The sequence below is a fragment of the Manacus vitellinus genome, unplaced genomic scaffold, assembly GCF_001715985.3.
Source record: "Manacus vitellinus isolate BGI_N305 unplaced genomic scaffold, ASM171598v3 scaffold_2_pilon, whole genome shotgun sequence".
Taxonomy (NCBI): domain Eukaryota; kingdom Metazoa; phylum Chordata; class Aves; order Passeriformes; family Pipridae; genus Manacus; species Manacus vitellinus.
In genome coordinates this window covers 14,878,202-14,905,810 of record NW_021940208.1, presented here as the reverse complement: position 1 = coordinate 14,905,810, position 27,609 = coordinate 14,878,202, and the positions used below count along the sequence as shown (strand labels likewise).

Genomic DNA, 27,609 nt, shown 5'->3' with positions numbered 1-27,609 from the left:
AAGTTACATGTCTTACTGATAAACAACCTCAAGGGAAATTCATTTAAGCACATAGTTTTCCCACTGCCTGTCAAGCAGAATAGCATAAGAAATAAAATGGAAATACAGATTCAGTAATGGAATTTCACTGTAATTAAGAGCTGTTCCTGATACTGGAAATACTTGTTGCAGAAAAAGAGAAAAAGAAAGGCTTAATACAAGTAAAATATATTGGCATTACTTAAATTCTAGTAATCAAGTATTTTAACAACCTCATTCTGAAATATTTATTTACATTTTCTCTTGCTGTAGCAATACAAACGGTTTTTCTGTAGGTTCAGAAAAGTGGCTATTTCTTCTCATTTGAAGATATGAAAGAATCATATTTGGCTTTTACTGTCACTGAATAGTACTTTATTGAATGAAATGTCCCATTGGTTGCTGATAATGTTCATAAAACAAGGCTTTATTTTGTGAGAGTTTAGATTATGGTCAGTAGATCTGAAAAATATTCATTTTACTGGCCAGAGGCAGATAACCCTCTAAAAAAAAAAATCACTGGAATAAGTTTCAGAGTCCCCCTGGATAATTAAAAAACAATTCAGATTCTCTCTTTGTTTTTCTAAACCTACTACTGCCACACAAATGTTTCATAACATTCCCATTCTTGGTAACATTTTAAAGTCAATCTGTTTGTATTTTCTTTGATTATGTTATTCCTTTTTTTACCTCAACAATAATAACAAACCAAACTTTTCTGTCTGTGTAAACAAGACTAAATCTTAAATCTTTCCATTTAGACTTGTAGACCTTATGTACACAAATATACAAACATATCATACGTTTGATAGCATTGTGCTAGAAGTGACAAAACCTGAATTTATTAGAGAAATCATAACTTTTCCAATGGGGTCCACTAATTTTAGAGATACTGAAGCTATTCTGTAGTGGAAGAATAAACAAAACAAACAGTTTAATAGAGAAGCCTATGTTTTAAAATAATCTCAGTAAAAATGATGAAAATCTTTCCACACACTCTTAAATTTTTAGCATTACTTATATATGACAACATTTATAAATCCTTTTTGAGCTACTGCTTATCACGTGTCTAAGAGATAAATGCCATAGCATCATTGCAACATAGCACCATTGCAATATCTGCCATAGCAACACTGACCTTGTAAAATATGCAGAATTATGTGGGTATATAGCATTACTGAAAGATTATCCGCTTACCACTCTAGAATGGATTTCTTTGGCATAAAGAGGGAATAAGAATTCAGATTCCCCTTCCAGACGAAGACCTTCTTTTGTAACACGCAGGTGTCCCATTCCAGTCTAAGGAGAAGATGGAAGAATTATGCACATTTTTTTACTGTTACTGTATTTATTTTGTGTTTTTTTCACAAATTAAACACTTCTAGAGCTGCCTGCCTCCAGTCTCTTGATAAAGATACAAACAGCAATTCGTTCAAAATTTTAAGAATTCCTTATTTCTTCCATGAGTAATTTTTTTTTGAGAAACTGCACGTTTCAAGAAGTTATTAAACTTGGTGATTATTTTTCCTTTTTTTTTTTGGCAAAGGGAGGGGGCAGTGGGCAGGAATAGAGTATTACAGTCATTACCTTAAAAAGAAGTACATCTGTATCTGCTGTGCTGAAATAGCTTTTGTACTCGCCTTCTAAAAATGTCATGAACAATAAACTTCTACATATAAGTACTTACGTAAAACAAATCTTATATTAACATCTCAAGGTTTATTTATCAATAATATATTTTACAAAGAATGTAATACTTCTAAGCCTACTGAAGAGGCAAAGAGAGATTTTTATTTGCTTCCCTTTTCAGTAACTACCTCCTTCTTTTTAATTAATTTTTAATCTATTGGTTTAGGTTTTTTCTCCTCTAATTGTAGGTCAAGGCTCTCTCTCTCACATTATCATGTACCTTTTTCTCTATCATTTCCTTCTTAGATTTTGTACCTTTGTCTTTCTCTTTTAGTCACTCCCTCCTGAGTTCTGCCCAATTGTGCTTTCCAGTTGATACCTTATTTAATTCTTTTTACTTTCTTTCATCATTATCATATTACTGATAATGTGAAAAACGAGTGAGGAATTACTTCAGTAAGTACATCTGAGGACTTCCAGGCTTCAGCTGCAAGGTATTTTACAGGTATTTAGCTAATTTGTAAAGGATTCACCCCTTTCCCTGCCATAAAAAGTGACAGAAAACATGACAAAAAAAGTGTAGCTTTTCAGCTTGGCCACATGTGAAAATATTTCAAGCCAACTGCCCCAAACTACAAAGAATAAGTGGGAGGGCTAAATAAAAAACAATAAATCCAAAAAGTATTCCCACCCAAAATAGTTTTCATGTTGCTCTCCACATAAGCAGAAAAGATACATAGTAGGCTACTGATGATACATTAATAACCTGTTCATCTAATGAATTATGCTTACCACCGATAAAAGTTATAACTTGAAGAGACTGTAATTCTTTTTAAATATATGATCTGTCTAATCAGATTATGTATTATATCTATACACAATGCTAAATAACATGTCAAACCAGCTTTCAAAGAAAAACCAGAGCTATTTTTTTTTGAGCAGGTTTGAAAAGAGACAAAGAAACAAGCTTTGCTTAAATTCCATAAGGTAAGAAATATTCATCCACTCCACTGAAAAGTACAACTGCAATTCTTCCTCAGCAAGGATTTGTTTCAGGAAAGAGGCTTTCAGGATAGCTATATATAGGATCTATTTTTCAGGGTCAAATATTTTACTGCTTCAAAATATATAATGTATGGACTTTTCTCAGCGGAAGTAGACACAACTTCTAAATTCTACCCCATTGCGAAGCTTTTAAAAGTACCTAGGATAAACAACCACCTTAATGCACTGAGATTCAGTGCTAAGTTCCTTGAATAGGCAGAGCCCAATAGTTATACATATGTTCTCTCAACAATCACTCTGCTTCTTATATTACCATTTAGGAGAAGCCAAATATTATTTATTGTGACTTCTTCAGTGATAAACAAACTAGTGCTTTCAGTTTCAAAGATTTGATTCTGTTCCTATTCAAATAATTGAATAAAAATATTTCTATTGACTTGATTAAGGGGTCCAAACATCAGTGACATGTAGACTTTGATGCACTTATACAACAAGATATTGATAAGGGTGGGAGAAAAAAAAGTGCTTCATTAAACATAGCAGATGCACGGCAAATTTGGATTCTGGTTATCCTGAGGCTGGTGACTGTCACTGCATGAGTGTGCTGGCCCTGAGCTGTAACACGGTGTTGTACCCATAGCTGCGACTCACATTTTCTAATTACTCAAAGTCCTAAGTGAGGCAGGGACTCAGCTGTACAGAAGAGAAGGATGAAATGGCATCTCTGTAAGACAGTAAGCAGATTTTGTTATTGCTGCAAGGAGTTGATTAGTGTGGAAACTGCTGGCACCTGCCAAATTCTTATGCACCAAAGATGCAATTTAGCATTAGTGTTCACAAAGGTGTGACCAGTTTTCATTTCAGAACTGCTAGGCATATTCTAATTGAAGCAACAGGATGTCTTTATCCACAGTACAGGCTTTTTAATAATTTCAAAATGCTCCCAAGCAGGTAAGTGCTTGTAGAAACAGAGACAAGGCCTTCTACAAAAATTCAAGCTCTGAATGGATTCAAGCCTCATAAAAGCTCATCAAAAGCCTCCTTGATTGAGAAATCCTAGTCTAAAAGACATTTGACAGCTATTCAGTGAGCTACTTACACAGGGATGCTCCAAACCACCTGAAATAAATAGCCACCACTACAGAGTCCAAGACATATTGTGTTATGGAACATCTGGATGGAAGGACCATCTTGGATGTGTTATCATTCTCTCAGACTCTAAACGCAGACTGTGGACTATTAGGAGCGAAAACAAGCAGATGAAGCTTTAGGGCCCTTGCAGTCATAGTGACTTGCTCTCAGGTAGCTAAGCTGCATGCTGTCTATGACATAGGGAATTGAAAGAGCATCAGATGATTTATTTGGGATTTATCTCCCAATAATATGACAATGTAGGTCTGCTGCTGCAGGCATGTGGCCCTTAGAAATGAGCATGAGGCATGGGGGGCATTGATTCAGTTTACAATGACTATTTCTAGTGTCACCTACATTCAATCAATAACTGTAAATTGTATTTTCCTACCAACACAGAAACTGATACACACATGGGCTCACTATATGTAGGCAGCCACTCTTCATATCATATGTCATATCATGCCATATCATATCATCATTTTGGCACCTTCCCAGCATTAGACTCAAATGCAGTCCTCAGACTCCTCTAGACAAGAGAAATTAAACTTCTGGTCATGTATCAGCTAATAGCTGCACAGGAAGATATGTATTTTCTTCTTCGGGGGAGAAATCAAATATTGGAAAGACAGACCAACACATGTGTTAGCATGGTTACAACAAAAAATTCACAAAGTTGATTCAAACATTAGCTTTAACACACATTCAATTCAAATCAAGTAGCTTCTGTCTGAGGAGTTAATAGCATGTTTGATTTGCAGTATCTGCTCCCTGAATATTCAACTTTTCCAGATATTAAAAGTCCTCACATGCTGTAGTGGTTGAATGGAACTGATAATGATATTAACTTCAGAGTACAGAGGATGCAGCATTTCCACTCAGTTAATACCTTTTCTTATAGGTTATTTACATCCTACTTCTAGGTCAGACCAGGGAAAGCCCTTGGCAAGTTCAGGCCAAGACATCAATTGTTGTGCCCCAAAGCTAGTTCAATTAATGGCTTTATAGATCCAGCTTTCACTGCAGTACTTCTTGCAGCAATTGCTATTTCGAGAACTTGCTTTGCAAACAAGAGTGTACTGTTTCATTGAGATAATAGGACTATGGGTAGAGATTGTTAAAGAGCAATCAGCAAAACAGGACTGGTAATGAATCTGATGAAACTCTCTGTTTGACTTACAATATCAATTTTGGAGCTAAGTACGTGCTTGGTATAATAATAGCCTCATCTCATTTTCTGTTGCAAGGACTCTACTTGCTGGGCTCAGACGGAGAAGGTTCTCATACTCATCTGCTTAGACGACAGTGGAATCTTTGACAAAAAATACAGTGGTCAAAATCAGAGCAAGCACTCCCGGTATAGAACTTGTCTCACAAGTTTTAGGGCTGGATATAGACTAAACATCCTTTATAGATGAGACTAAAAAGTGGGTTGATAATATTTCATGATCTAGAAAAGTAGATGGTCACTTTGTACTCAACAGTTTTGTAAGAAAACAGCTATGAATTATGCAAATTCACCATACCATTGAGAGTTGCTTATTTTTTACAAGATTTCTGTCATAAAATAGGATTAATACTTAAGATGCATACTTTCAACACATTTTCAGGTCCTCTTTGTCCTGATATACAGAATAACAAAGTTCCTTACATAAAGAAAGGTATTAATTAAAACAGGTGTTACTCAAGAGGAAAAAGTATCTTCTCAAAACAGATTCAGTTCCACCTCAATTTCCTTGTTTAGCAAGGACCAAATTCTGTGTTTGGTTCTATACTGCCCAGATATTTAAAAGCTGGATAATAATCAGATACTAAAAATGCTATTACATCTGGCATTACATCTCCTGTGTTAGAAAAACAGACTTAAAAATAGACTGCTACTCCCACTGCTATATATATTTATTCAGGAATTAAGTTTTTGTAAGTTGGCTAATTAATTTTATTATATTAACATTTGTAATTATGCAACTTAGCTAAAGAAATGGAATTAAAATTTTCCTTTGATTTGTAAAGGTTGTCAAAAGGATATCCTTAAATCAAGTTGTTAAACTTGCACTGTACTCAGATTTTTTATAACTCTTTATCAATATTATAAATTATTCCAACAATACATTTTAAACAAGTGTTCTTCCACACTCTTACATACACATAATTTGATTCATAATATAATTCAGATTAATCAAATGCTTTAAGAAAATACATTCTATATATATGTAAACAGGTATCACTACTGAGAAGCCTTACTTTCTTTGGTAACAGCTTTTCTGCAGTAAGTGTCTCAATATCTTTCTATTCAACTATTAATCTTTGCACAAAGTATTTACATATTCACTATCTGATAGAGACAATGGTAAAGACTGTAGGCAAATTGTTTTTAATTTAATAGAAAAATAGCAAAATAGAGCTGTTCAGAATTATTCAGGGTAGAAACTATGGAATATTTATGTTCTGACACGATGAATTAGGATGAGAATTTGTGAATAATTAAATAATTTATTTCATTTGAGCATTAAAATAATGTAACATTCTCAAAATGGCAACTAATTCCATGGAGCATCCACTGTTAATCAAAAAATGCATGGAAAAGCTGTACAAGTTCACTAGTATATGTCTTTGTAGTGAAGGAGAACTCTTGTTGTGAATAAGTGTTCTCTACTTTACATTTTCATTGCTGTCTGGTCTGATTTTAAATGTTTCAAACAATTGAACATCTCCAATGTAATAAGGCATGATATTACACAGTGTAGTAAGTCTCACTGTCAGAAAGTGTTACCTGTTAAAATTTTGCTTTCTTAATTAATCACATTCCTAGTTTCGTATTTTATATTTCTTTAAGTAATTCCCTCCGTCTTTGTTGCCTGAATTTGTCAATTGTTTAAATACTTGTTTACACAAGTATTTGATTATAAAATCAGTTATTTTATTTCAAAATACATATGGTATTTGTAGATTTAGTCCAGCATCATTATCAGCCAACCAATATGTATATATTATACAAGCAAGATTATACATAGTTTCCTTTTCAACATTTCTTATTAAATGAAATATTAACAAATTGTTATTGCTGAAATATCAAGAAATTGTTATTGCCTTACAGAAAACTTTGGAAAATAATTAAAAAATAATTTTTAATACTTTGTCTATATTCATTGTTAATTGCTTATCAGAAACCAAAAAGATTAAAAGGTGCTATTTCTGGGAATAGCTACACAGGTAGAAGACTCACTAATTACAAGTAAGCTACAAGAAGAAACCACCTGTGAATAATATTTAGAAAACCCTGTAATTTTTTGTTTAACTGTAGCAATTTTCCTTTTTACTCCAGTGCCAGACATTTATGTGCATAAAAGTGAAGTCCATACTCTAGCTTAAATGTGCAGAGACCCTCCCAATTCTTGTAGCCTATGTCTCTATGTCCCGCTGAAGTGCAGACACAAGAGCAGGTTCAACATTTGTCCTGTTCTCAGGAAAAGCCATGCTTAGAATATGCACTGATGGACTGGATATTGTGTGCTTGTCCCTCCATATACCTAGTTAATTCCTGTCCTGATGGCTTGTGGTGTTCTAAGGCTTAGTATTGGGACTTGACTTTCTTCTTGTTAGTGACTCAAACCCAAGTAAGGTTTAACATGGATGGCAGGAAAACTTGGGATTGAGTGCAAATTCAAATCATATTTGACTGACAGTGCATCTAAAACTATCAAAACCTGTTTACTTCTCTTACACTGTGCTTAAAGTTTTTGCCAGAGAAAAGCTGGTGCTATGTGCCAAGCTCCACGCTGAAGGAAGGCAACTAGTTACCCTGGGGAATACTCTAGTTGCATTACTATCTGTCCTTATCAACATAAAAGAGTACAAGTACCTTTCTTATTCCAGGAGACTATGACAGCTAGGGCATCTACTAAAATCCATGGAAAGCATGGGTTTCTCCATCAGAGGATAACACATGTTAGGAATAATCTTTGACACACAACTGTTCCTGGTGTTATGATAATGTAGAAGAACCTAAATAATATAACAACTGAATTAATCAGGGGTTTCTGAATAAGATTTGCTAGAGCATCAGAAGTGGTAATCGTCTGCCCGGGTGCATTTTTCACACCTGAGTTTTAGAGCACTAGACAATCCTGGACTAGGACTAGCATACCTCCAGCCTGTCTAAGCTGCTCTGAATAGCAGCCTGAGCCTTGAAAGTATTGAATGGTACACCCAAATTGGTATAATCTGAAAACTTAGTGAGCAAGCATTCTGTCACCTCTTCCAAGTAATTGATAAAGTTGTTGAAAAGGACCAGTGACAAGACAACTGCAGTGCTTATTACTGGCCTCCATGTAGACTACAATACATTACTATCTACCTTCCAAGCCTGACTATCCAAGCAGTTTATTTTTTATACTTAGCTGTTTGTCCACTTTTCATGGCTGTAATCTCCTAACTAGGGTTCAAGGATATTGTGAGAGAGAGAGTCAAAACCCTTGGTGAAATCAGGGTAAATGATATCTCATGCCCTCCCTAACTTCAGACATTTTATCATAGAAGGTAATCACATTGGTCAGGCATCATTCACCCTTAGTAAATCCATGGCCTCCCTTTTTGAACACAAGTGCAACACTAGCACACCCCCAGTCATCGAGGATTTCCCCAGTCTCCAAAACCTGTCAAACATTGCAGAGGGTGACTTTGCAACAGAATCAGACAGTTCTCTCTGCACCTGTGGACGCAGACCACCTTCTTGCCATTTGCTCTTTGTAATTCTTAACTGAGGCTGAGTTTTGGCTTTCCTGGACAGAGGCCTGACACATTTCCTGGCCCAGACAATGTTTCTAAATTTCTTCTTTGTAGACTGTCTTTGCTTCCAACTCTTCTATACCCTGAGATCAGCTCAGCTGGTTAGAGCATGATGCTAATAACACCAAGGTTGTGGGGTCAATCCCTCTACAGGCCATTCACTCGAGTTGAACTCTATGGTGCTTCCCTTCCAACTCAGAATATTCTCTAATACTGCTTTTTGCATTGAAGCCCCATCACAAGTAACCTGCCTATCTAAGCCAGGCTACTTATCTTCCTGAATATCAGGACAGGTCATTCATACATTTGGAAGATATTGTCCTTAAATTTCATCAAGCTTTTCTGATTAACTTAGGAGATCTGGGTCCCATGGGATCCCACAAGTAGCAGAGCCAGCTGTGTGCCACCTTCAACTGTCCTATCGAGAAACTACTACTGACACCTTCTAGAAATCTTCACTGTTTCGATCCTGCCATGCTTGTCCTTTCAGCAGACATGAGAGACATTAAAGTTCCCCTCTTTCAGACTTACCGGACCCTTCAGAATTTTCCACAGGACTTCTGACATCCTTACCTTGTTGTAGCCCTAAATCCCTTATCATTCTCAGTTTCTAAACTTTCACAGCTAGCAGTCCCCTTTAGTTCTCAGAAAGCTTCATTATGTTAAGAACAGAATGTGGAATTTCCATTACAGCAAAATTCAACAAGTTCAAGGTATAATTATTTGATTCTTTTTTCTCTGAAACAACTGAATATAATGAATTTACAGGTTTCTTCTCTCACTTGCACAAAAAAACTTGAGACTCTGTCCCCCTGAACTCCGAGAGAGAAAAGGAAAAGAAGAATGAGAGATATCTGATACCTGTGAATCAATGTGCGCAATCTGGAGATGCTCACATGTTTTGTAATTGGGGCAGTATGAGAAAAAGAATATATTCTCTGTTCAGGTTGTTCTCTTTTAGTCTAGATTTTATGAAATGGAATGAATTTCTCTTCAACTTATCTTCATTTAATGCTGAAGGCTTCTCAAACAATGGGGCTTAGAAAATTTTCTGTCTTTTATCATTCTTCCAAATGGAAGATCTCCAAGGAGATCAAAATCTATTCCTCTTGCAGCATATCTGTGTCTGGTTCATGTTCTCCTTTATCAGCTTAGCTTCTTGGCTAGTATTTATCAAACTGTCTGATTTTTTTGGGTTTCAGATGGGACATGTGTGCATAGATTAATTCTAGGCCAGAGCTTGTTGAAGCTCTGTTTATAATTTCATCATTATTTTAATTTGGATATAGACATAGCATGTTATTTTTGTATACTGCAAGTTATTATTTAATGAAAGATTTAAGGATGCTTTACAGAAAAAGAGAACAATTTTCATACTATAAAAGAAACTTCAATGTCAAAATAAGTTGGTCAACTTTGAGTAGGCTAATGAAAGGGCTGTGCTATAGAACCAGGTTGATCAATCATTAAAGCACAATACTGAAAAAGTGTTTTCCTAATTATACTTCTAGACTTGGAACATGCAGATAACATCTACACTCTTAGCAGCTAGCAGTGCTTCTCTATGATTGTCTGGGTACCTTCAGAGTTAATTCTTGTATTGACAGATGTAGTTATTAAAACAATACTCAGTAAAAAGTTCTCAGTGACGTTTGTAATGGTGTCATGTACTTTTTCTGAGGATTGTGACATACACATGTACTTTGCACAAAAGTATTTATAGTTGATATTTACCTGAAACTTAGTTATTTCCTTAGAACTGGTCTTCATTTAGTGACAGAAGTGTAATAACAATAGATAATGGAAACTTTAGCTAGTTTCTTCAATAGCCAGGGCAGAATGTAGAAATTTGTTATTATTGTTTTTCTTGTAACAAGTCTACTCAAATCATCTATGTATCACAGCTGCATGTTCGGAACAAATTAGCTTAGCTTCAATATTCACTGATGCATTTTATTGCATAACTAAAGCCATATTTTGCAGACTTCTAAAACTTATCCTTTAACCTACTACATGCAAAATTATATTATATGACAGTGGAAAGCTATGAAATTTATTTCCGAATTATATAGCTGCTTAGCTTTAAGTGTGATGTAGTGATAATTACTTCTGAGTTGTAATTAACTGAGCAAATAAATTGTTAAATTTTAGATGCTGATAAATAGGAGAAGCTAAATAACCATAAACTGTCTGCAATATTTTAACACTAAGGAATTCTGTATGAGATAAAATTACAGCAAACACGTTTATAAAATATCAACTAAGCAGAGACTATTAGACAGCAGTAAAACACATTCTCATAGAATGGTTAGAATTCATTGCAATATAAGGTATCAACAACCTCAGTATTTCAAAAATTATTGTCAGTACAGAAATTACATATGAGGAAATTTGTTCAAAGATAGATATTTCTGAAATACAAAGTACAAATCACAGTTGAGAAGAAAGAAAAAAGAAACATCTATTACATACAGAGAAGCTGATGTACATACAAAATAGGTGAGGCAGGGAAAGGAAGAGAAAATGAGAATAATGGAAAATTAAAAAGGACACTTACTGGGGAAAACCACATCACTTTAAGAATCCAAATTGTCAAAGAAAAATTCACAACTAGGATGATAAGCAGGAGGAGAACAAATAGGTAGAGGCAACGCTTTCTCCAGCCATAAATTCCAATTTTGTAGACATATTCATTCTTCGGCCTCTCTAGGCTAGTGCCTGGTGTTGTCGTAGTGTATTGTTCACGTACCATCTGCTATGTAAAGGAAAAAAAAGGACTGCTTAGTTTCTTGATTTAAATGAAAATATTTGTATAATACTCCAAGGAAATATGAAGATATAATTGTAAATAGCAAGTTACTAGAAACTGGAAACTCGTATGAAGTTTTACCCGGAAAGCATTTTCATCATGTTCCACTCAACTTACATCTTGGTTTTTTGGTACACACAACCTGATGTTTTAATATATTAACTGCATCAACTGCTGTTTTCAGGAGGCTTAAATCCTATGAAGAATGGCAACACTTTCCTCCCATTTGTCATAATATTCTAATTCTTCCATCACAAAATATTTCATGGGATCGTATCATAATCTGTGGCTCACAGAACAATATTACTGTAAAAATAGTTACAAGTGGTAACAGTACCTTGGAAACACATGTTCAAAAAGAATTCTCCGTACTCTATCCTTGACTCTAATAAAATGCATTCTCTGTGTTGCCAAACTTAACTGTGTATCAGTTAGAATGCCAGTATATATTAAGCTTCAGAATATGCATGTAAAGAAATGAAATGGTTCTTAGCAATGTACAAGAAATAATGATTTCTCAATTCAGCAGATATTCTTATTTTAAGATATATCAACAATAAAAACATTACTTACTGGATTTAAACAACTTCACTTTATACTATAGTTCTTAAAGAAGCATTCTTTGAATTTAAAGGAATCTTAAAAGATTGCATTTTCTTAAAACATGAGTATATTTACTAAGTTCCACCTTTACAGTACAGAGATCACCAACAATTCAAAACATTCATTAAAGCTTATGGTTTCAGCCAAAAGAATAAAAACTCAGCAGCTGAAGCTGCTTATCAAGAAAAACACTGGGCAATATCTGCTAATTCACACTGATAGAAAGCAAAAAAAAGCCCAATCCAGTCATGGATGTCAAAAAGAACATAGGTACTGTAAGATCAAACCCTTCTCATGAGCCAGGTATGTCCACAGGCATCTTACATCCAAAACCTGGTCCACTTTACTACAATAAAATGCTCCCAAATGAAAGTGCCTTCAGAAAGGTTTCATACAAGGTCTCCTCTCAAGTCTGAATTTTCTCCTATCAATGAGATCACCATGCTCTGCTCACACAACTTTCAAAATATGATCAAATTACATCCTTTCTCTGCTGCTGAATTACTTTAAGTAAAGTTACAGAAGCTCTTTTCAAGTTTTCTGCAGAGCCATTCTGTATCTGTAACAAGCTTGTGGCTCTCAGTTCTAACCCTGTCATCTTTTGTTCCTGTAGCTTCCTAGCAAGACAGAGATTGCAATGTAAGTTTACAATTGAACAGTTCATGTATTATCTCTTTATATATATCTGCAGTAGTCATCTTATTTCTGCACTTCCACTAAAAAAAAATAATTTAATTTGCTGTTTATTTGCATCCAAAAACTAGACAAAATCATTGGCAGTTCATAATGTAACTTTGCTACAGGCATTATGGTACAATAATGTACCAGATATTGTAATTAATTTTTTTCTGTTACCAGTCTCAGTTGCTCATGGACTGTCTATATAAATCTTTTCATTGCTGAAAACAGTATAATGATTTAATAGTGAAGAATCATAAGTTCTGAAATAACTTGGCTTAATATTACTGCAAAACATTGTAGTTTTACAAGATGTTACTTAATATTCACCACTTGAACTGTGTTTGCTTAAAACAGATTTTGTATTTCAGCTCTGGGTATTACTCAAGCACATAGTACTTATTACAGAATACAGCATAAACTTGAGATGATACTATTTTTTTTTGTTTTCCATGTAATTGTTGTATCATAAACCATATTACTCACATAGAAGTTGACCCTTTTCTTAAACCTCCGTTACCATGCTCTTCCATGACATATTGGGATATTTATACATACAATGCTTAGACAAACCTTTACTCTTACTTCCACACAGACCTCTTCTCAACACATAACTTAACTGTTACCTGGTAACACCAAGAGATATACTTTGAGAAATAACCTGTGCAGTTCTTGCTCACGTATAGTACAACTATGTCCTGGTTCTGGCCAATTTTTGCAGTATCCAGGAGGGGCATGGTTAGGACCCTGAGGTTATTCTATACCACCTCACATCATTGCCAGTGGTGGCAAGGAGGGGAGACAGGGTCATGCTGCGCATGCTGGGCACAGGGTATTGCTGGTTTCCCCGTGGTGAGCACTTGCATGTGGATCGTTCACCTTTCTTGTACACTGTTACTAGTATTATTGCTGTTACTGTTAGTTTCTTGTCTCATTCTTGTTTCTAGTAAATTGTTCTTATCTCAATTCATGATTTTTACCTTTTGTACCTCCAGTTCTCCTCTCCAGCCTGCTGCAAGGGGAGGAGGAGAGGGAGTGAGCAAGCAGTGCGTGGTTTGGAGTGTATCAGTGGGAACACTAAACTGGAGAATGCCATTCCTAAACCATGACAAATTACATACACCCTAATACAGGGTACCCAGCTTCTTACTGTTTTCTTCACTACACATACTTGTTAAGTGTCAGTTGAACAAAAAATAAGATAGATGACAGCTACAGAAATTTCTGTAGTAAGAGAAGCCCTCATCACAAGACAGACTGCTTTGCCTCTTCCTTGTGTTGCTGTTTCTTACATCTTCAAGGTAAATTTTGCAGTAGAAGCACCATTTGCCAAAGAATTTGCCAATTTATTTTCACGTCTTCCAGTTTTATGCAGCCTCATCACAATGGTCTCTAACACTGGAATTCATCTCACAATTCAGCATTGAATATCTGAGCCAGTCAACCTGGGGACTCCCTTTATGGTCAATGGAGATAGATAAACCTGCTGGGAATTATTTGTCTGACTTATTTTAGAGGTGAATTTTAGACATGCAATGAACTGCACCTTCGATGGGTTTAACTTCTCTTCATCAAAAGAGAAAGAAAGAAAGCATGGGATGACTTTGTCATATGTATATACCTGCATGTTTTAGACATTTCAATCAGAATGATTTCCAGAAGCATGTAATTTAACAATAAGATAGGATTCCTGTTCTTCTCTGTTCCATTTTTACACTGTTGTAAAATGTTTATTTTGTGAGTTGAGGGTTTTAAACATAATGCACTGCTGCTTAATGAGGTGAGGTCAAAATCCATTACACATTTTACCAAAAAGCCTATGAGTTTTGCAATTGTCTTCAGCCCTTGAGAAATTCCACAGGGGACATCTCCCAGCACAGCATCGTTCCCTGCATGAATTATTTTTTCCTAACAGAAAACAGTTCTGCTGTTCCTGAGCATTATTAATACTGCCAAAAATTGCTTTGGTCCTAGTAAATGGGCAATGCTGGCCTAGACAACTGAATGCTTTGAAAAGGATTAAGCTTTTCTCCTTAATATAATATTTCATGATTTTTAAGAGAATTAGTGGCCCAGTAACAAGTAATTACAGCAGAAATCCTATAAGAATTGATGCTGTTGGACTGCTTCTTTTGGGAGAATCAGCTTTCCACATTACTGACTTACATGTTCATGAGCTGAAATCACACAGGAAAAATAATCTCAGACCTGTCTGGAGAAGTCAGAGAGAAATAATTTTATATGTTTGGGATGTTTTACAAAGCTGAGCTGAAAGGAAAGCCTTAGATAGTCAGATCTCATAGTTGGCTTGTGAAGTCTGCCAGGATTCAAGATAGACTCTCAGAACAAAAACAACAGATATTTAGCACTGTGATGAAAAATGTGATTTGTAAATGGAAAAACCATGAAACTGTAAGTTGGTTGTGTAGGAGCAAAGTAAACACATGCCAAGAAGGAAGTGGCTACTTAGACACCTGGATGTACACAAGTTAGTTGAAGAAGCAAGAAATCTGCAGTATGAACAATGACTTTGGTAACTGTTACCTTTAGATTATTTTACAAGGAAGCAGCCCACAGTGACTAAGAGTAAGAACAGTACTGAAAACTTACAGTGAAGATAAAATAGCAATTTAGTTTCAGAATGAAAATTCTTACACCTTTCAAATGGGCCATGAAAACATCTCATTTGCATAAGGCTAGCAGTACCACAATAAACAAAAGTCTGCTACTTCATTGGAAGAGGAATTTCTTGGTGTTCCTGTTCAAGGGCCCCCACAATCAGAAGTCAAATAAGATTAAGGTCGATTACTTGCATATTTCTTATGTATTTTTGTATATTTGGCCATAATTCATGGAATTGAGTTCTATCATGATAGTTTACTATTTAAAAGTATTTTCTAATTGTCAAAATCAATTTTACTGGAATCCATTTAAATCCAATTACTTCTTGCCTCTTTGCTGATTTAAACCAGATACTGAATGCTAATCAGCTGTCAAAAGATTTGTTAAAGATTTTAAATGACAGATAAAACACTGTAGGTGTTGAGACCACGTGAGATTTCTCATGTGTTCAGGTATTACTTGTATGTATTGTATGTAAGGCACGAAATTCATGCCTACAGTAATACATATAAGCCACTGATGAAAGAGCTGTATGTTCTTTACATTGTGCTATTAAAGCTGCCCTCTAAAAGTATGTAGCCATGATAGTACATTTCCTCAGCTCTATTCCACCCTTTTTCATGCAAGACTTAGAAACTGGCCTGTGTCATTTGCATGAATTAGAGGTCCAGATTTTTTTTTTATTAATACTGAGATATTGAAAAACTGCCCATCAATGATGTTACTGTTGGACGTAGCTTAGGTCGGGCATCAAGTTCAAACAGCTATTCTGACAGCTCTGGAATATTCATTTAAGACAGCTTTGTTTTGAAAAAGGAATTTGCAAACTTATCTGTAAGCCTGTTTGGGAAAGCAGGCCTGAGTAGAAGCTCGTTAATCATATTTTCAGGAATGACTTATTTGTAGGAAATACTGAAGACCGAATACTATTTCAATTAAAATAAGCAATCTCAGTTTAATTCAACTGTAAAAATATGTTTTCACCATTTTTGTTCATAAATTGTTATATTATTTTCATGAACTTTAATAAAATTCTCCTTAATACACAGTTCAGAACTGTATTGCTCAAATACTTTGTCATTTTGTCATATTTCTAATCTAATAATAATACTAGATTAGAAAACATAATTTAAATATAAAACCACTTAGTTGGTTAATTCTAATAACTATCTGTTATACCATTAATGATTAAATAATTATTAGCATTTTATATTTTTGGACTGTTTCCAACTGTGTTGGGATTTTCATCAAAGAGACACAAACCTTAGCGCTCAATAGAACCTTTTCAAATCAGAACTAAGAAGAGCTGGTGAGATTTCATGGAGAAATTTGCACTACTGGTGCTCATACTACATATGTTCTTCTGAACAGTCATCAGTGTTTCTACTCTTCTCTCCTTACACGAAATATATTTATTCACATGCAAGAAAATTCACAGTGAAAGAGGTGATAGAGCTAAAATAAAACAGACCAGTAGAAAGACCATTTTAAACACTAAAACTAAATTCTTGTGCCATTATAAACAAACTGTAAACTGAAATTAATCTGTCAACTCAGCCAAGTGAGAACTCCTTTTACGATCTGCATATGGTATCTTCATGGAACATTGTGTTCATTAATGGTATTATTATATAGTATGAACATCAGAAGTACACTAAGACTTCACACTTTGGGGGCATTCAGGCACGCACACTTTTGTCTTTGGGGAATCAGTCAAGTGATTAACCAACAGAAAAGAGGTGCAATTGGAGTATTTTCCTGACAGATGAAATACAGTTGGAGCAATCCCATTGTTCAAAGAAAAAGATGGAAAACCTTTGGAATCCAAATGGAAAAGTTTTCAAGACAAAAACAGAAAGGCAGGGAAAACTCAAACTCTCATGACTAGACGAAAATTTTCCAATTCCTTTCAACCCTCTCTCATTCCATCGTATTGTACTTCATTTTGCCCAACCTTGCTTTGCTGAAATTTTTGTATTATATGGAATATTACAGTTTGAATTGTAAACTAGTGTCATCAGCTAAAAAGAGCTGGGTCCCTGCAGCATAACTTGAGGAAAACAGCAAAGAAATTCATATGGCCTAGTTAACTGTTTGTATACCCTGCAGTGCACATTTACATAATAACTATCACATAGCCACAACAAACAGCTTTGCACATTTTAAGTGCCACTGCAACAGCTGAGAGGTAGTCACGGACAGCATAGGATTATTTATATATTATATTAATATTATATAACTATATAAAACAATTATATAACAATTATATCATTATTATTATATTAATAATATAAATTTAATATGCTATATTAAAATTATTATTTGTCTAATATCTGTTTATTTTTGAATCTCATTTACAGTAAAAATGTTTTTTAAACTTTGTTTTTTATCTCTTATATTTTCCTCTTTAACATATTCCCAAAACATTAATCAGGTCGAATAAAAAATAAATTACTCCCACCAGAATCAAAAGACCAAGTAAAAATACTAGACAGATTTTTTTGCAAATTATTTCTAATTTTTGTGTACTTTACTAATATTTTAAGAAGTAGGTAGTTGCTGGTATGAGAAATCCCACGTCTTTCATAAAAAATGCCTGAAAGTGTTTTCATTAAAAAAAAAAAAGTGAGTCTTCTCCCTCTGAAATTCAGTCACCATTACAGATAAGTTTCCTTGAGTACTGCAATGTAAAAGAAAAATTAAAATCTCACAATTACTTTCCTCAGATTTCCAACATATTTGTTACTCTGTCTTGTAAAACAAACAGTGTTTTCATGAACACAAAGAACTTAGAATAGCTGATGTAGAACTGATTGGATCACAATGTTGGTGAGGCTACTGGTTAGACATCATGGAGCTCTTATTACTGTTACAAGATTTTTGAAATTATCCTTTAAGAAGAGAGAAAAGAGTAGTCTGTACAGCCATTGTTTTCACTTAACAATGAAAGACTAAGATCCATTAATGGTGTCAAGGTCATTTATGTGTTTCCTTATTTACTGTTCTTTGTGTAATGAACTTCCATAGTTTCAGTGTGCAAAACACTGTCTTCTCCTGTTGAATGTCATTCATTGTTTTGCAACAGAGTATATTACTACAAAGACATTTTAAAATGTTAAACCTACATCAGATAATTAATCTCTTCTTAGTTATGAAGTTTTTATTCTCCAAGTCCTTTGAGTAGGGGCCTTGAGTAGGTGATAAAACTGCAATAGTGACCAATTTGCTTTGATGAACCTGATTGTGAAATAAATTTTGCCCCCTGAAGTCCAATACATTTTTCCCCCATAGAAGTTGCTCTTCAAGGTATTTATTTTTTCCTTGAAGGACTGCAAGTGCACCAGATACATAATGTACTGCAGTCACTATCAGAACAGAAATCATTGCAGAGCCTTCTGCCTCTAAGGTTTCTCTCTCTAAAGCAGAAGACAGAGTAGATTCATTCCACTAGACCCCTCTTTTTCTTTAATTGTGCCTTTAGCAAAGTGTTTATAATTAGGCTAGGTATAAATTAAATTACTCAAAATATGAGTCATTAAAGTCTTAGTTAAGGCTTTCAACTAATATAAACAGAGAAAGTAGAAAGAGACTGCTTAATCTGCATTTTTGATCCTCTACAATGACAGAAGACAGGAGTTTGTCATGAAACAATGGTGTGCCCATGTTACTGCATTCAATTCTTCATGAGGTGATGCTAGATAAGTCTCTGATTCATCATATAACAATTTTCCCAGAACAGAATCACGGAATCAAAAAACATGAAAGTTGGAAGGTACCTCTGGAGATCATCTAGTCCTATTCCCTGTCCAAAGTGTGTTTAACTGACATGAGAATTGGTTACTTATTCAAAATAAAGGTGCAACCATACTTTATTAGGAATAAATTTTCTTCAAAAACTCCTTAGCTCAGCATACAGTAATAGCTCAACTGAAAACGTGAATTCCAGTGAACTCCCAAACTTCAAACTGCTTTCAGGTTTTCCACTCTACAGTAGCTACACACAATGGGTTCAGAAGTCATGCAAATACTGATAGCAGTGAGCACTTGAGGACTGACAATGCTGTAATTTTCAGCCTTCACTCCCTGACTTGGTGCATGTTCTTCCCTCTCTTACTCATAATGATGAACAAGTCCACAAGGAAAGAATTAAGATTTCTGCTGCAGAAGAAAGAAAGATGGTGAGAGAATGGTGTGACACAGCAGGGTAAGAGTAAAAGGCAACTCCTATTGCTTATTCTGGGAATGTATGCTTGAAATTAAGTGAAGGATTCCCTTAGTCAGTACCTCAGGAATACCTTATCCACAAACTGAAGCCTGAAAGTTAAACATAGTAATTCACATATGTATATTACTTTAGTTTATAAGAATTGCAACAGTTCTGCACCTTAGCAGTATCTTTCAAATACTAGAATGAATTATAGAGGGATGACTATCCATTGCTTTTACATTACTTTTTCTCATATATGAGCAGAAATAAGAATGAGGAGAAATAGGAATGCAGAAAATGCCATTGTTAAAAAAAATCATCTTTCTTTTTAGAGTCTTACTCATTTACCATACAAACTGTTCACTGTTCTTCAAACATTTTTTCCCAGTGGTACTGGTTTTGGATTTAACGTGCCTGAGCTCACGACCTTTTCTGTTTTGTTAATTTGCACACAACTTCAGATTTAGGAAATTCTTCAGCTGATTTGCCATGCTGAGTTACTTTTGCCTTCTCAAACTTTTTTTCATAGAGAGCATATATCCTGATCTGTCCTTCCACCATAATTCTCTTAAATATTTTCTGGGATGCTTTCAGCTTACTTTTTTGCAAACACCTTCATTCTTATATAGTTATCTTTGAACCTAAGCACGATTTACATGTGGATTTTTGACTTCAAATGTACACACTGAATACATTTTACATTCTTGACATGCATAATCAAATACCTTATTCTGTGTTGGAAAGAGAATGAACCTAAGTTAAATGTTAGATTAAGTTTTGCCAATATTAAATATTGGTAATTTTGTATTGCAATAACATCTTTTCTTGAAGAACAGGTAATCTGCATTAAACGTGATTTCACAAAAATTATTTTGCCTCTAAACTTCAGTTCACTTATTTTTCCAAACGACAAACGGAATCTGCTGTGTTTTTGACTGCAATTTAGTGTTGCAAAGGAGCTAACCAGTTCTGATATGCATCACTGTAGTATTTCTAATAATAGTTAACCCCCCCTGTCTTCTCTAGATAAACACAGTAAAGTCACACTAATTTCAACTGAAAAAATATTCCTTCATAAAAGGAGAAATAAAAACAATGTCATAATTTTAAGAAATAGGAAATCTGGATGAATAGATCAAAGAATAAATCAATACACTTTTGCATGGTATATAGTTTTAATTTTTTTTAGGAGTATTTATTAAGCACACAGTTTATCTGGAAAGAACATTTAGGAACTCCTTTAAGTCATCACATTCTACCTTTTATTATATCAGGTCAGCAGTAATCCCCCTAACCTGGGTGATTAAGCAGAATTTTGTCTCTTTTAGAATGGTTTCTATGTCTCTGTGTGCCATGGACATTAAGAAAAATTTATTTGAGTATTTGACAAAATGGATACATCTCAAGTTTGTATTGCCATTTAAATTGCTGCTCTCAATTACTTGTTTTGTTTTGGTCTGTTACTTATGTCTTGGATGCTCTCTGTTACTTTTCATTCCTCCTTTATTGTCAATGTACAGTATCGTAAGAAAAGAAAGAACCATAAAATTTTACTTTAACACATGCTAAAGTTAAACTTGGCAGACAACAGGATCTGGTAGTTTGTCAGTTTGAGTTGCAGCAGAAATTAGGTTTCTGTTTACAAATGGCCCATTTCTTAAGGGCCATTAAATACAAATAAGAATTGTTTTTGCGGCCCTCAATTTTCCTTCCCTGGAGACAACACCAGAAATCTGAAAACACTGGCAGGCATACTTTTAAAAAATTTTTTTGTCATGCTTCTTCTGGTTGTTTATATACTTAGAAGTGTGACACATAGGCCAGAATTGCAAAGCTAACTCAGGGGAGGAATGGGAAAATAATCTTCATTGGTGTTGCTGAACACATCAAAAGACTTGAAATTCTTTATAAAAGTGAAGAAAAAGCAATCCCTCTGATGGAGATAAATCATGAAAGAATCTCTGCTGTCATAATCTTGTGTAGATGTTTACTAGACAAAAAATAACTTCTGATACTTTTAAACAAAAAAAGGCAACTACATATTTTTGTTTAAAAACACTTTTTTAAGTAAAAAAGATATTTTTATTTTCTATGTGTCTGATAGACGAGCTTTCCGATCACAGAGCAATGATTACCCCTAGTAGGGCCAAAATTTATCTTGTAGAAATCTTGTTCCTAATGCAAGTCCTGCTATGAGAAAGCTTTTTGCAAAAGTCCTTTAACGTTATCCTCAATGTTGTTCACAGCAAAAGTATTTCATGTTGTGAGTGCTGGCTGGAGGTACTCTGTGAGAGCAAAAAGAAACAGCTCTATTTAAGTACATAAAGTCATATGCATTGGCATATTCTCTTTTTCTTCATTTTGCTGCTACTTTTATGAAAGTGTTACTTCCAGGTAGAATGCTGTTGTGTCTTTAGAGGGATACTTCCAGTTCATACAGTAGACTTCAGCCCAACTACAAAAGAGATAACTCCTTTTTGTGGTGTTTTCCTATGTTGATTGTGGACCTTGAAAGTAGCTTATTTAGCCTCAATAAATGATTTCACATAATAAATGGAGTTACACTCTTATTCTGTGAAGCTTCTTTTTTTTTTTTGAATAGTGAAATAAAAATACACAAAAGAAATAAGGAATAGAACTAGATGTAGAGGCTAGAGATGAAAAGTAATCCTCATGCTTTCCCCTCCTAATTCCTGTGATGGATCACATGTATGCTTTAAAAAATATGATAGTTTGACCTTGTATCTAGAAAGTAACAATTGTACCTTTTTTTGAAAAGTCACTTGGAAGTAAACTAAGAATTCAAATTCACTTTCCTTTTCTGTAGAAGGGAAGCAAAATGCTTTCCTATGTATGCTGTGTCTCATTACATACTTTAAACCTCTGCCCTATTCTGATGAATTTTAAATGTCAAAGACTACAAACTGATGTGATTCTGCTGCACTGCAGTCCTGCTCATAACAACTTTATTACTCATTTTGACTTACACAGGGGAAAACCCAGTTAATTTAAATGTGTATTAGACACATAAGGAAATCATCAAAAGACATGTACTACAGAAGCCTTTTTTGGTGATGTTGACTCGAGCTGTTTAGGTAGCAACCAATTCTAAGTTTCTTCAGCAACCATGACAAAGTAATAATGCAATGCAAGAAACACAGAAGATGAAGAACATGGAAAAATGTATAAACACTGGTTTTGACCAGTCTCTCCACTGAGAGACTACAATGGTCGAGAAGACCTTATATCAGAAAGCCTGTACAAGAGAAAGACCTTGTAAATGTCTCTGTAACAAAACCCCTTCAGTCAGCACTCATCAAACATGTAAGACAATCAACTCTGAGAAGTAAGTCCAAAGGAAATCCAGCTTACTTAATTCCAAGTCATGAAAATAATTAAAAACTGTAAGAAGTCAGGACCTGGGATTTGTATCTCATGTAAAACGCGTTACTTTCCACAGGAACGAATAAATCTCACAAGGCTATTTAGGTAAGAGGGTCTTTGCACATCCAACTTTCTGTGCCATTTCTTTCTTTCAACTGTTTCTCCAAAACTCTTTTGTCTTAGCTTAAAACATACATTTTGCCTCAGTATTCTCAACACTAAGTATAATCACACAAATCTGTATAATTACAAACCTATTACAGTAGGTATGAATATTGTATCTTCACATTGTTAATAAAGCCTTATGATTATGAATAAAACTCAAAATATAATGCCCTTTAAACCACTGATTTTTCAACTGCATGCTATTAGCAAAAGTATAAAGGTTTAGAAAAGATATTTTAATTGTTTCTCTCTAATGGTGGGCTTAATTTAGGTCCTTTTATTTTAATTTAACTCCATACAGTGGTTCTTACCCTTTGGTAGTATCCTAGGACCATTTTTTTCTTCAATACATAATTGAAAGGAGGTCTGTAACTAATAGCAAATTTGTTTAGAAGATAAATAGACATTCATCTCAGCCTAAATGGCATAATTTGTGACTGCATCACAACCAAAACCTCTAAAATCTTAACGGACTACAAACTTTCAGAACCCTATGGCACAAAGTTAATACAGTTCACTCAAATGGATTACTAATTTGGAAGTGGCTATGCAGGTTAGAATTCATCTCTTCAAATACAGACAGCATCAGCCATATTTACCTATGCCCCCTCCACAGAAAATGGAGATAGACGGACACTTCTGGGACATGAATCACCTCTTCCTCAAGCAGGAGGAGATTTAAGACAGAAATAGTAAAAACACCTAGACCTCTATAAAAGGAGCCTCGCTGACTGGTGTTGATTAGGTAAAATCATATTCCCACTCTTTTGCAATATCCTGTTTTAGGAACTTATGTTCTGATTCATGATTAAGTATGCAGTGCAAGCACCTGTTGGTGGCAAGACACCAAGTATCGTCCAACAAATCATTTGATAATGAGTCAGTAATCCACTGATACGCAGTTAGTAATTTTCTTTCAGGCAGTAAAATTATGCAAGAGAAAATGTATTTGAATTCAAGGAGATTACAGAATTGTAAAAGGAGTTCTGTATACACATAATTATATGCCCTATATTAATTCAAGTATGCTTCACAGAAGTTAGAACTGATTTTGGTCACAATTCCTCAGGTGGAAGGTTATTATCACACTATCAAGCCAAAAAGAAGTGTTCAGCAGAAGCATGGATACATTCTTGACTAAATTTAACTTTCAGTATGTGATAGATACACTGAGAAAAATTTATAGCCCCAAACATCAGAAGTTTACTACTGCAAATGATATATTTATATAAGCACAGTAATATGATATTGTAAAAGATTTAAAAAGTACTAAGAGTTAGCTTCTTAATATTATAAAAGTGCAGGTTTAAACTATGCAACTTAATACTGCATTTAATTGTAAAAACCAGTAAAATTAAAGTATCAGAATTGAAAATAATTGTAATTAAACATGAATGCATAATTTAGGTTCTAAAATAAATCACATAAGCATCAAAAATGAGCCTTAAATAAGGACAAAATCAGCCTGAAGTGTTGCACAGAAAATCAGATGGGGAGAAGCTCAATACAACCATGTAATGAACAAACAAAACCAAACTCAATTATTAACATGCTAATATTTTACAGATATAAAAACAAATATTAAAAAAATTGTTACGTACCGTAGGGATTTGAAACAATGTGGTCTTCTGAATACACTACAATCAGTCTCTTTCCAAGAGAGAATTGCCTAACTTTTCCACTACTTTCAAATCTGGAGTGGAAGATATTTTAGGCCTGGCCAAATATCACTGGAAATAAATTCGTTCACATGTTTGGCTGTGTTTTGCATTCCATCTTGTTGCTCTGGCACAAAGATGTAGCTAATTATAATCTGTGACATAAGCGGCTAATTCTACTGCTAAAAGGGTTGTGTACTGATTCCAGAAATGAACTGCCCCACTGTAAGACATAACCAATCCATAACGTGCACTGAAATGGCTCAACCTGTCACGTAATGTCAACTGCTTTATTAGAATCCAAGAATATGCAGCACTTCATACAATCTGCATGTAAAAACTATTATCGGAGTTTGCTGCTAAAGCACATAATGCAAAATTAGAAACAAAAAAGCTTCTGCTTTCTTCTCTGAATCCATATGTAACTTTCAACTGAATTTTAACAGCTGACTTTTTGAAAATTTTTCATTTTCTTGCTAACATAATTCTAAATCTAATTCTATAATCTAAACTGGCTGGCATATAAAAAGTCTCTTTAAAAGAAGAAAATACATATATTATAATATACCTATAATAGTACATATAAATTTTATACAAGAACTACACTAACAATTATGAATTTTTCCAAAAAGTTAAGCCTGTCTTGGTATAAAAGACAGATGCACATAAATACTAAGAGCTATATATAAAAGCAACATATATTATATATTTTAAGATGAAATTATAGAAATTATGACACATATTTTTTCAGTATCATTTAAGCTTTGAGTTCTCAAACACAGAAACAAGGATTCCAGGCCACCACTACTTATATTAGACTGACTACACAACACTAACCAACAATTCTGTTCAACCTACAATATTTTAGAATCTGTGCTGGTAGATGTCCGCAATTTAAAAAGCATTAAACCATACATTTGTAAGATTTACAAAACAAAAGTTTTGTGCTATATAAAGCATTGCAATCATTGTCCAAATGTTTGGACAATTTCATTTCTCAAAGCACGTTTCCTTTTTTCCAGCCATGCCCTCGCACCGTTTTCGTGCTTCAGAAGATGAAGCTCCTATCAGACATTTAACACCTGCAGATCATAAATTTAGGACTGACACAAATCCAACTGATCACAGGCTTACAATATAGTTTTTTCCCTTTATGAATTCAATGGCCATTGCTCCTTTATCAGACTCTGTTTACATATACAAATGGAGAAGTTCTTTTCTATACAAAGGAATTAATTCACCGATATCTGACAAAAAAGACAAATATTTTTCATAATAAAATATTTAACAATAGCTTTGAAACTGCTTTTATATTTAATCTTGGGGATTTATAAAAGATAAAGTGTGAGGAAAGCCTTTGTATGTTGTGTTAACACCAAAGCTCCTTGAAATTCCTTGTAAGTATTAGAGGAAGAAATCTATAAATGATAGATAGTCTTGAAAGGTTCATTATTTAGTCATTATTTAGGTGAATGGGATTCATTCTAGGGATTTCCTGCAAAATCTTTTGCTCATTCTTGGAGAAAATCAGAGAATCAGTTAAAACTGGATACATGACCCTCAAAAAAGCAACATTTTAAATGACATTTTAATATGTCTCCTTTTGGTATATTTGTAATTATTTGATTTCTGAACTTATAAAAAAATATGGACTAACATAGTGCCCAGCTATAGAATGATTAGATTGTATCACCCAGTAGCTCTCTTTATGGACAGAACTTTGTGTTATTTTCTGTATATGATTACTCTTCTTGGTCTAGATTCATGATATCCTTTGTCTTGCTCTTCTACACATCTACTTTCTGAAAAGTAAAAATTCTAAAAATGAAAAAAACAAATACCTCAGTTAGTATCTTCTGAAGTTCTCATGAAGTAGGACTGAAGCAAGAGCAACTGTCAGTGAGTTCTGTATCATCTGAAGGCAGCTGTCTTCCTATTTAAATGCAAAAAAGGGAAAGAGAAAGCAAAATTTTTCATGAGAATGGAGAAAGAATAAGATATATTCCTGAACTGCTCTCCTGACTACTTTAACTGACAACATCTTACAAGGGATAGACCAAAATTCACTGAGTTTAAAATTGTGGAACACAAATGAAACACTAGACTCCCAACACCTGTTTGGACTCTAAATATTCATGACAGTAGAGTTTACAATAAATGAGAAATAAACATTAGTAAAAAATCTATGTGCAAAATAATAAAAAATATTTCTGTTGCAAGCATAAGATTAGAATACATTAGTATAATGAACAGTAACTTTAATTATGGAGTTACATTGCATTTGTACAAAAACTAAATCTTTCACTATTCACAGTTCAAAAATGCTGATGTCCCATTCCTCACCAAAACCTGCCAACTTCCTTTCCAACTGGAGTTCGAAAGTCAATGACTGATGACGTAGTCCTGTAAAGGTAACTAAGCAAACATATTTATCTTCCACATTGTCAGAGTCCACTCATACTTGACTAACTAGAAGTACTTGCAAACTTACAGCATGAAAAAGCTATGGAAAAAGATAGGTAAACTGTGGTTTGAATATTCTGCCATTTTTATCCATCTGTGAGATGTTTAAAGATCGTGATAAGGATTTAGTACCCAAAGGGTATTTAAGGAACAACAATACTCTAGCCAGTATGGTAAACTGAATTTATCCAAAATACTGTAATTATGTGGTAAACAGTAAAAATAGCTAAAATTAGGTTGCATGGATGTGCAACTCCAGATGATATCAGAGGTCATTTACAACCTAAATGATCCTATGAAACAGAAGTTTTGCCATATGAAATATTAAAAGATACCTTGCTAATGGTTCAGAAAGGTCAAGTAGTGTAGTAAAAGTAAATTTACATTAATGATAAAATGGTACATACTTTGGGAAAAAAGTATGAATGCAAAAATGCAAACTAACCAAA

General features: G+C 34.2%; 1 protein-coding gene across 3 annotated transcripts in view; it reads right to left on the bottom strand.

Annotated features, from left to right (window-relative positions):
• The window catches only part of SGCG (sarcoglycan gamma), a 69,380-nt gene extending 42,750 nt beyond the window's left edge, over window positions 1-26,630 (bottom strand). The window contains exons 1-3 of one of the 3 annotated variants that reach the window (XM_018071285.1): window positions 26,539-26,630; window positions 11,129-11,326; window positions 1,216-1,317 (exon numbers count right to left, since the gene is read on the bottom strand). In XM_018071285.1, coding sequence (XP_017926774.1) covers window positions 1,216-1,317; window positions 11,129-11,323 — 297 coding nt within the window. In that variant the 5' untranslated portion in view covers window positions 11,324-11,326; window positions 26,539-26,630. Of the gene's footprint in view, window positions 1-1,215; window positions 1,318-11,128; window positions 11,327-24,640; window positions 24,718-26,538 lie in introns of those variants that run through there. The other 2 variants (XM_018071287.1, XM_018071286.1) reach the window with 2 other exon arrangements.
• Window positions 26,631-27,609: the final 979 nt, after the last annotated feature.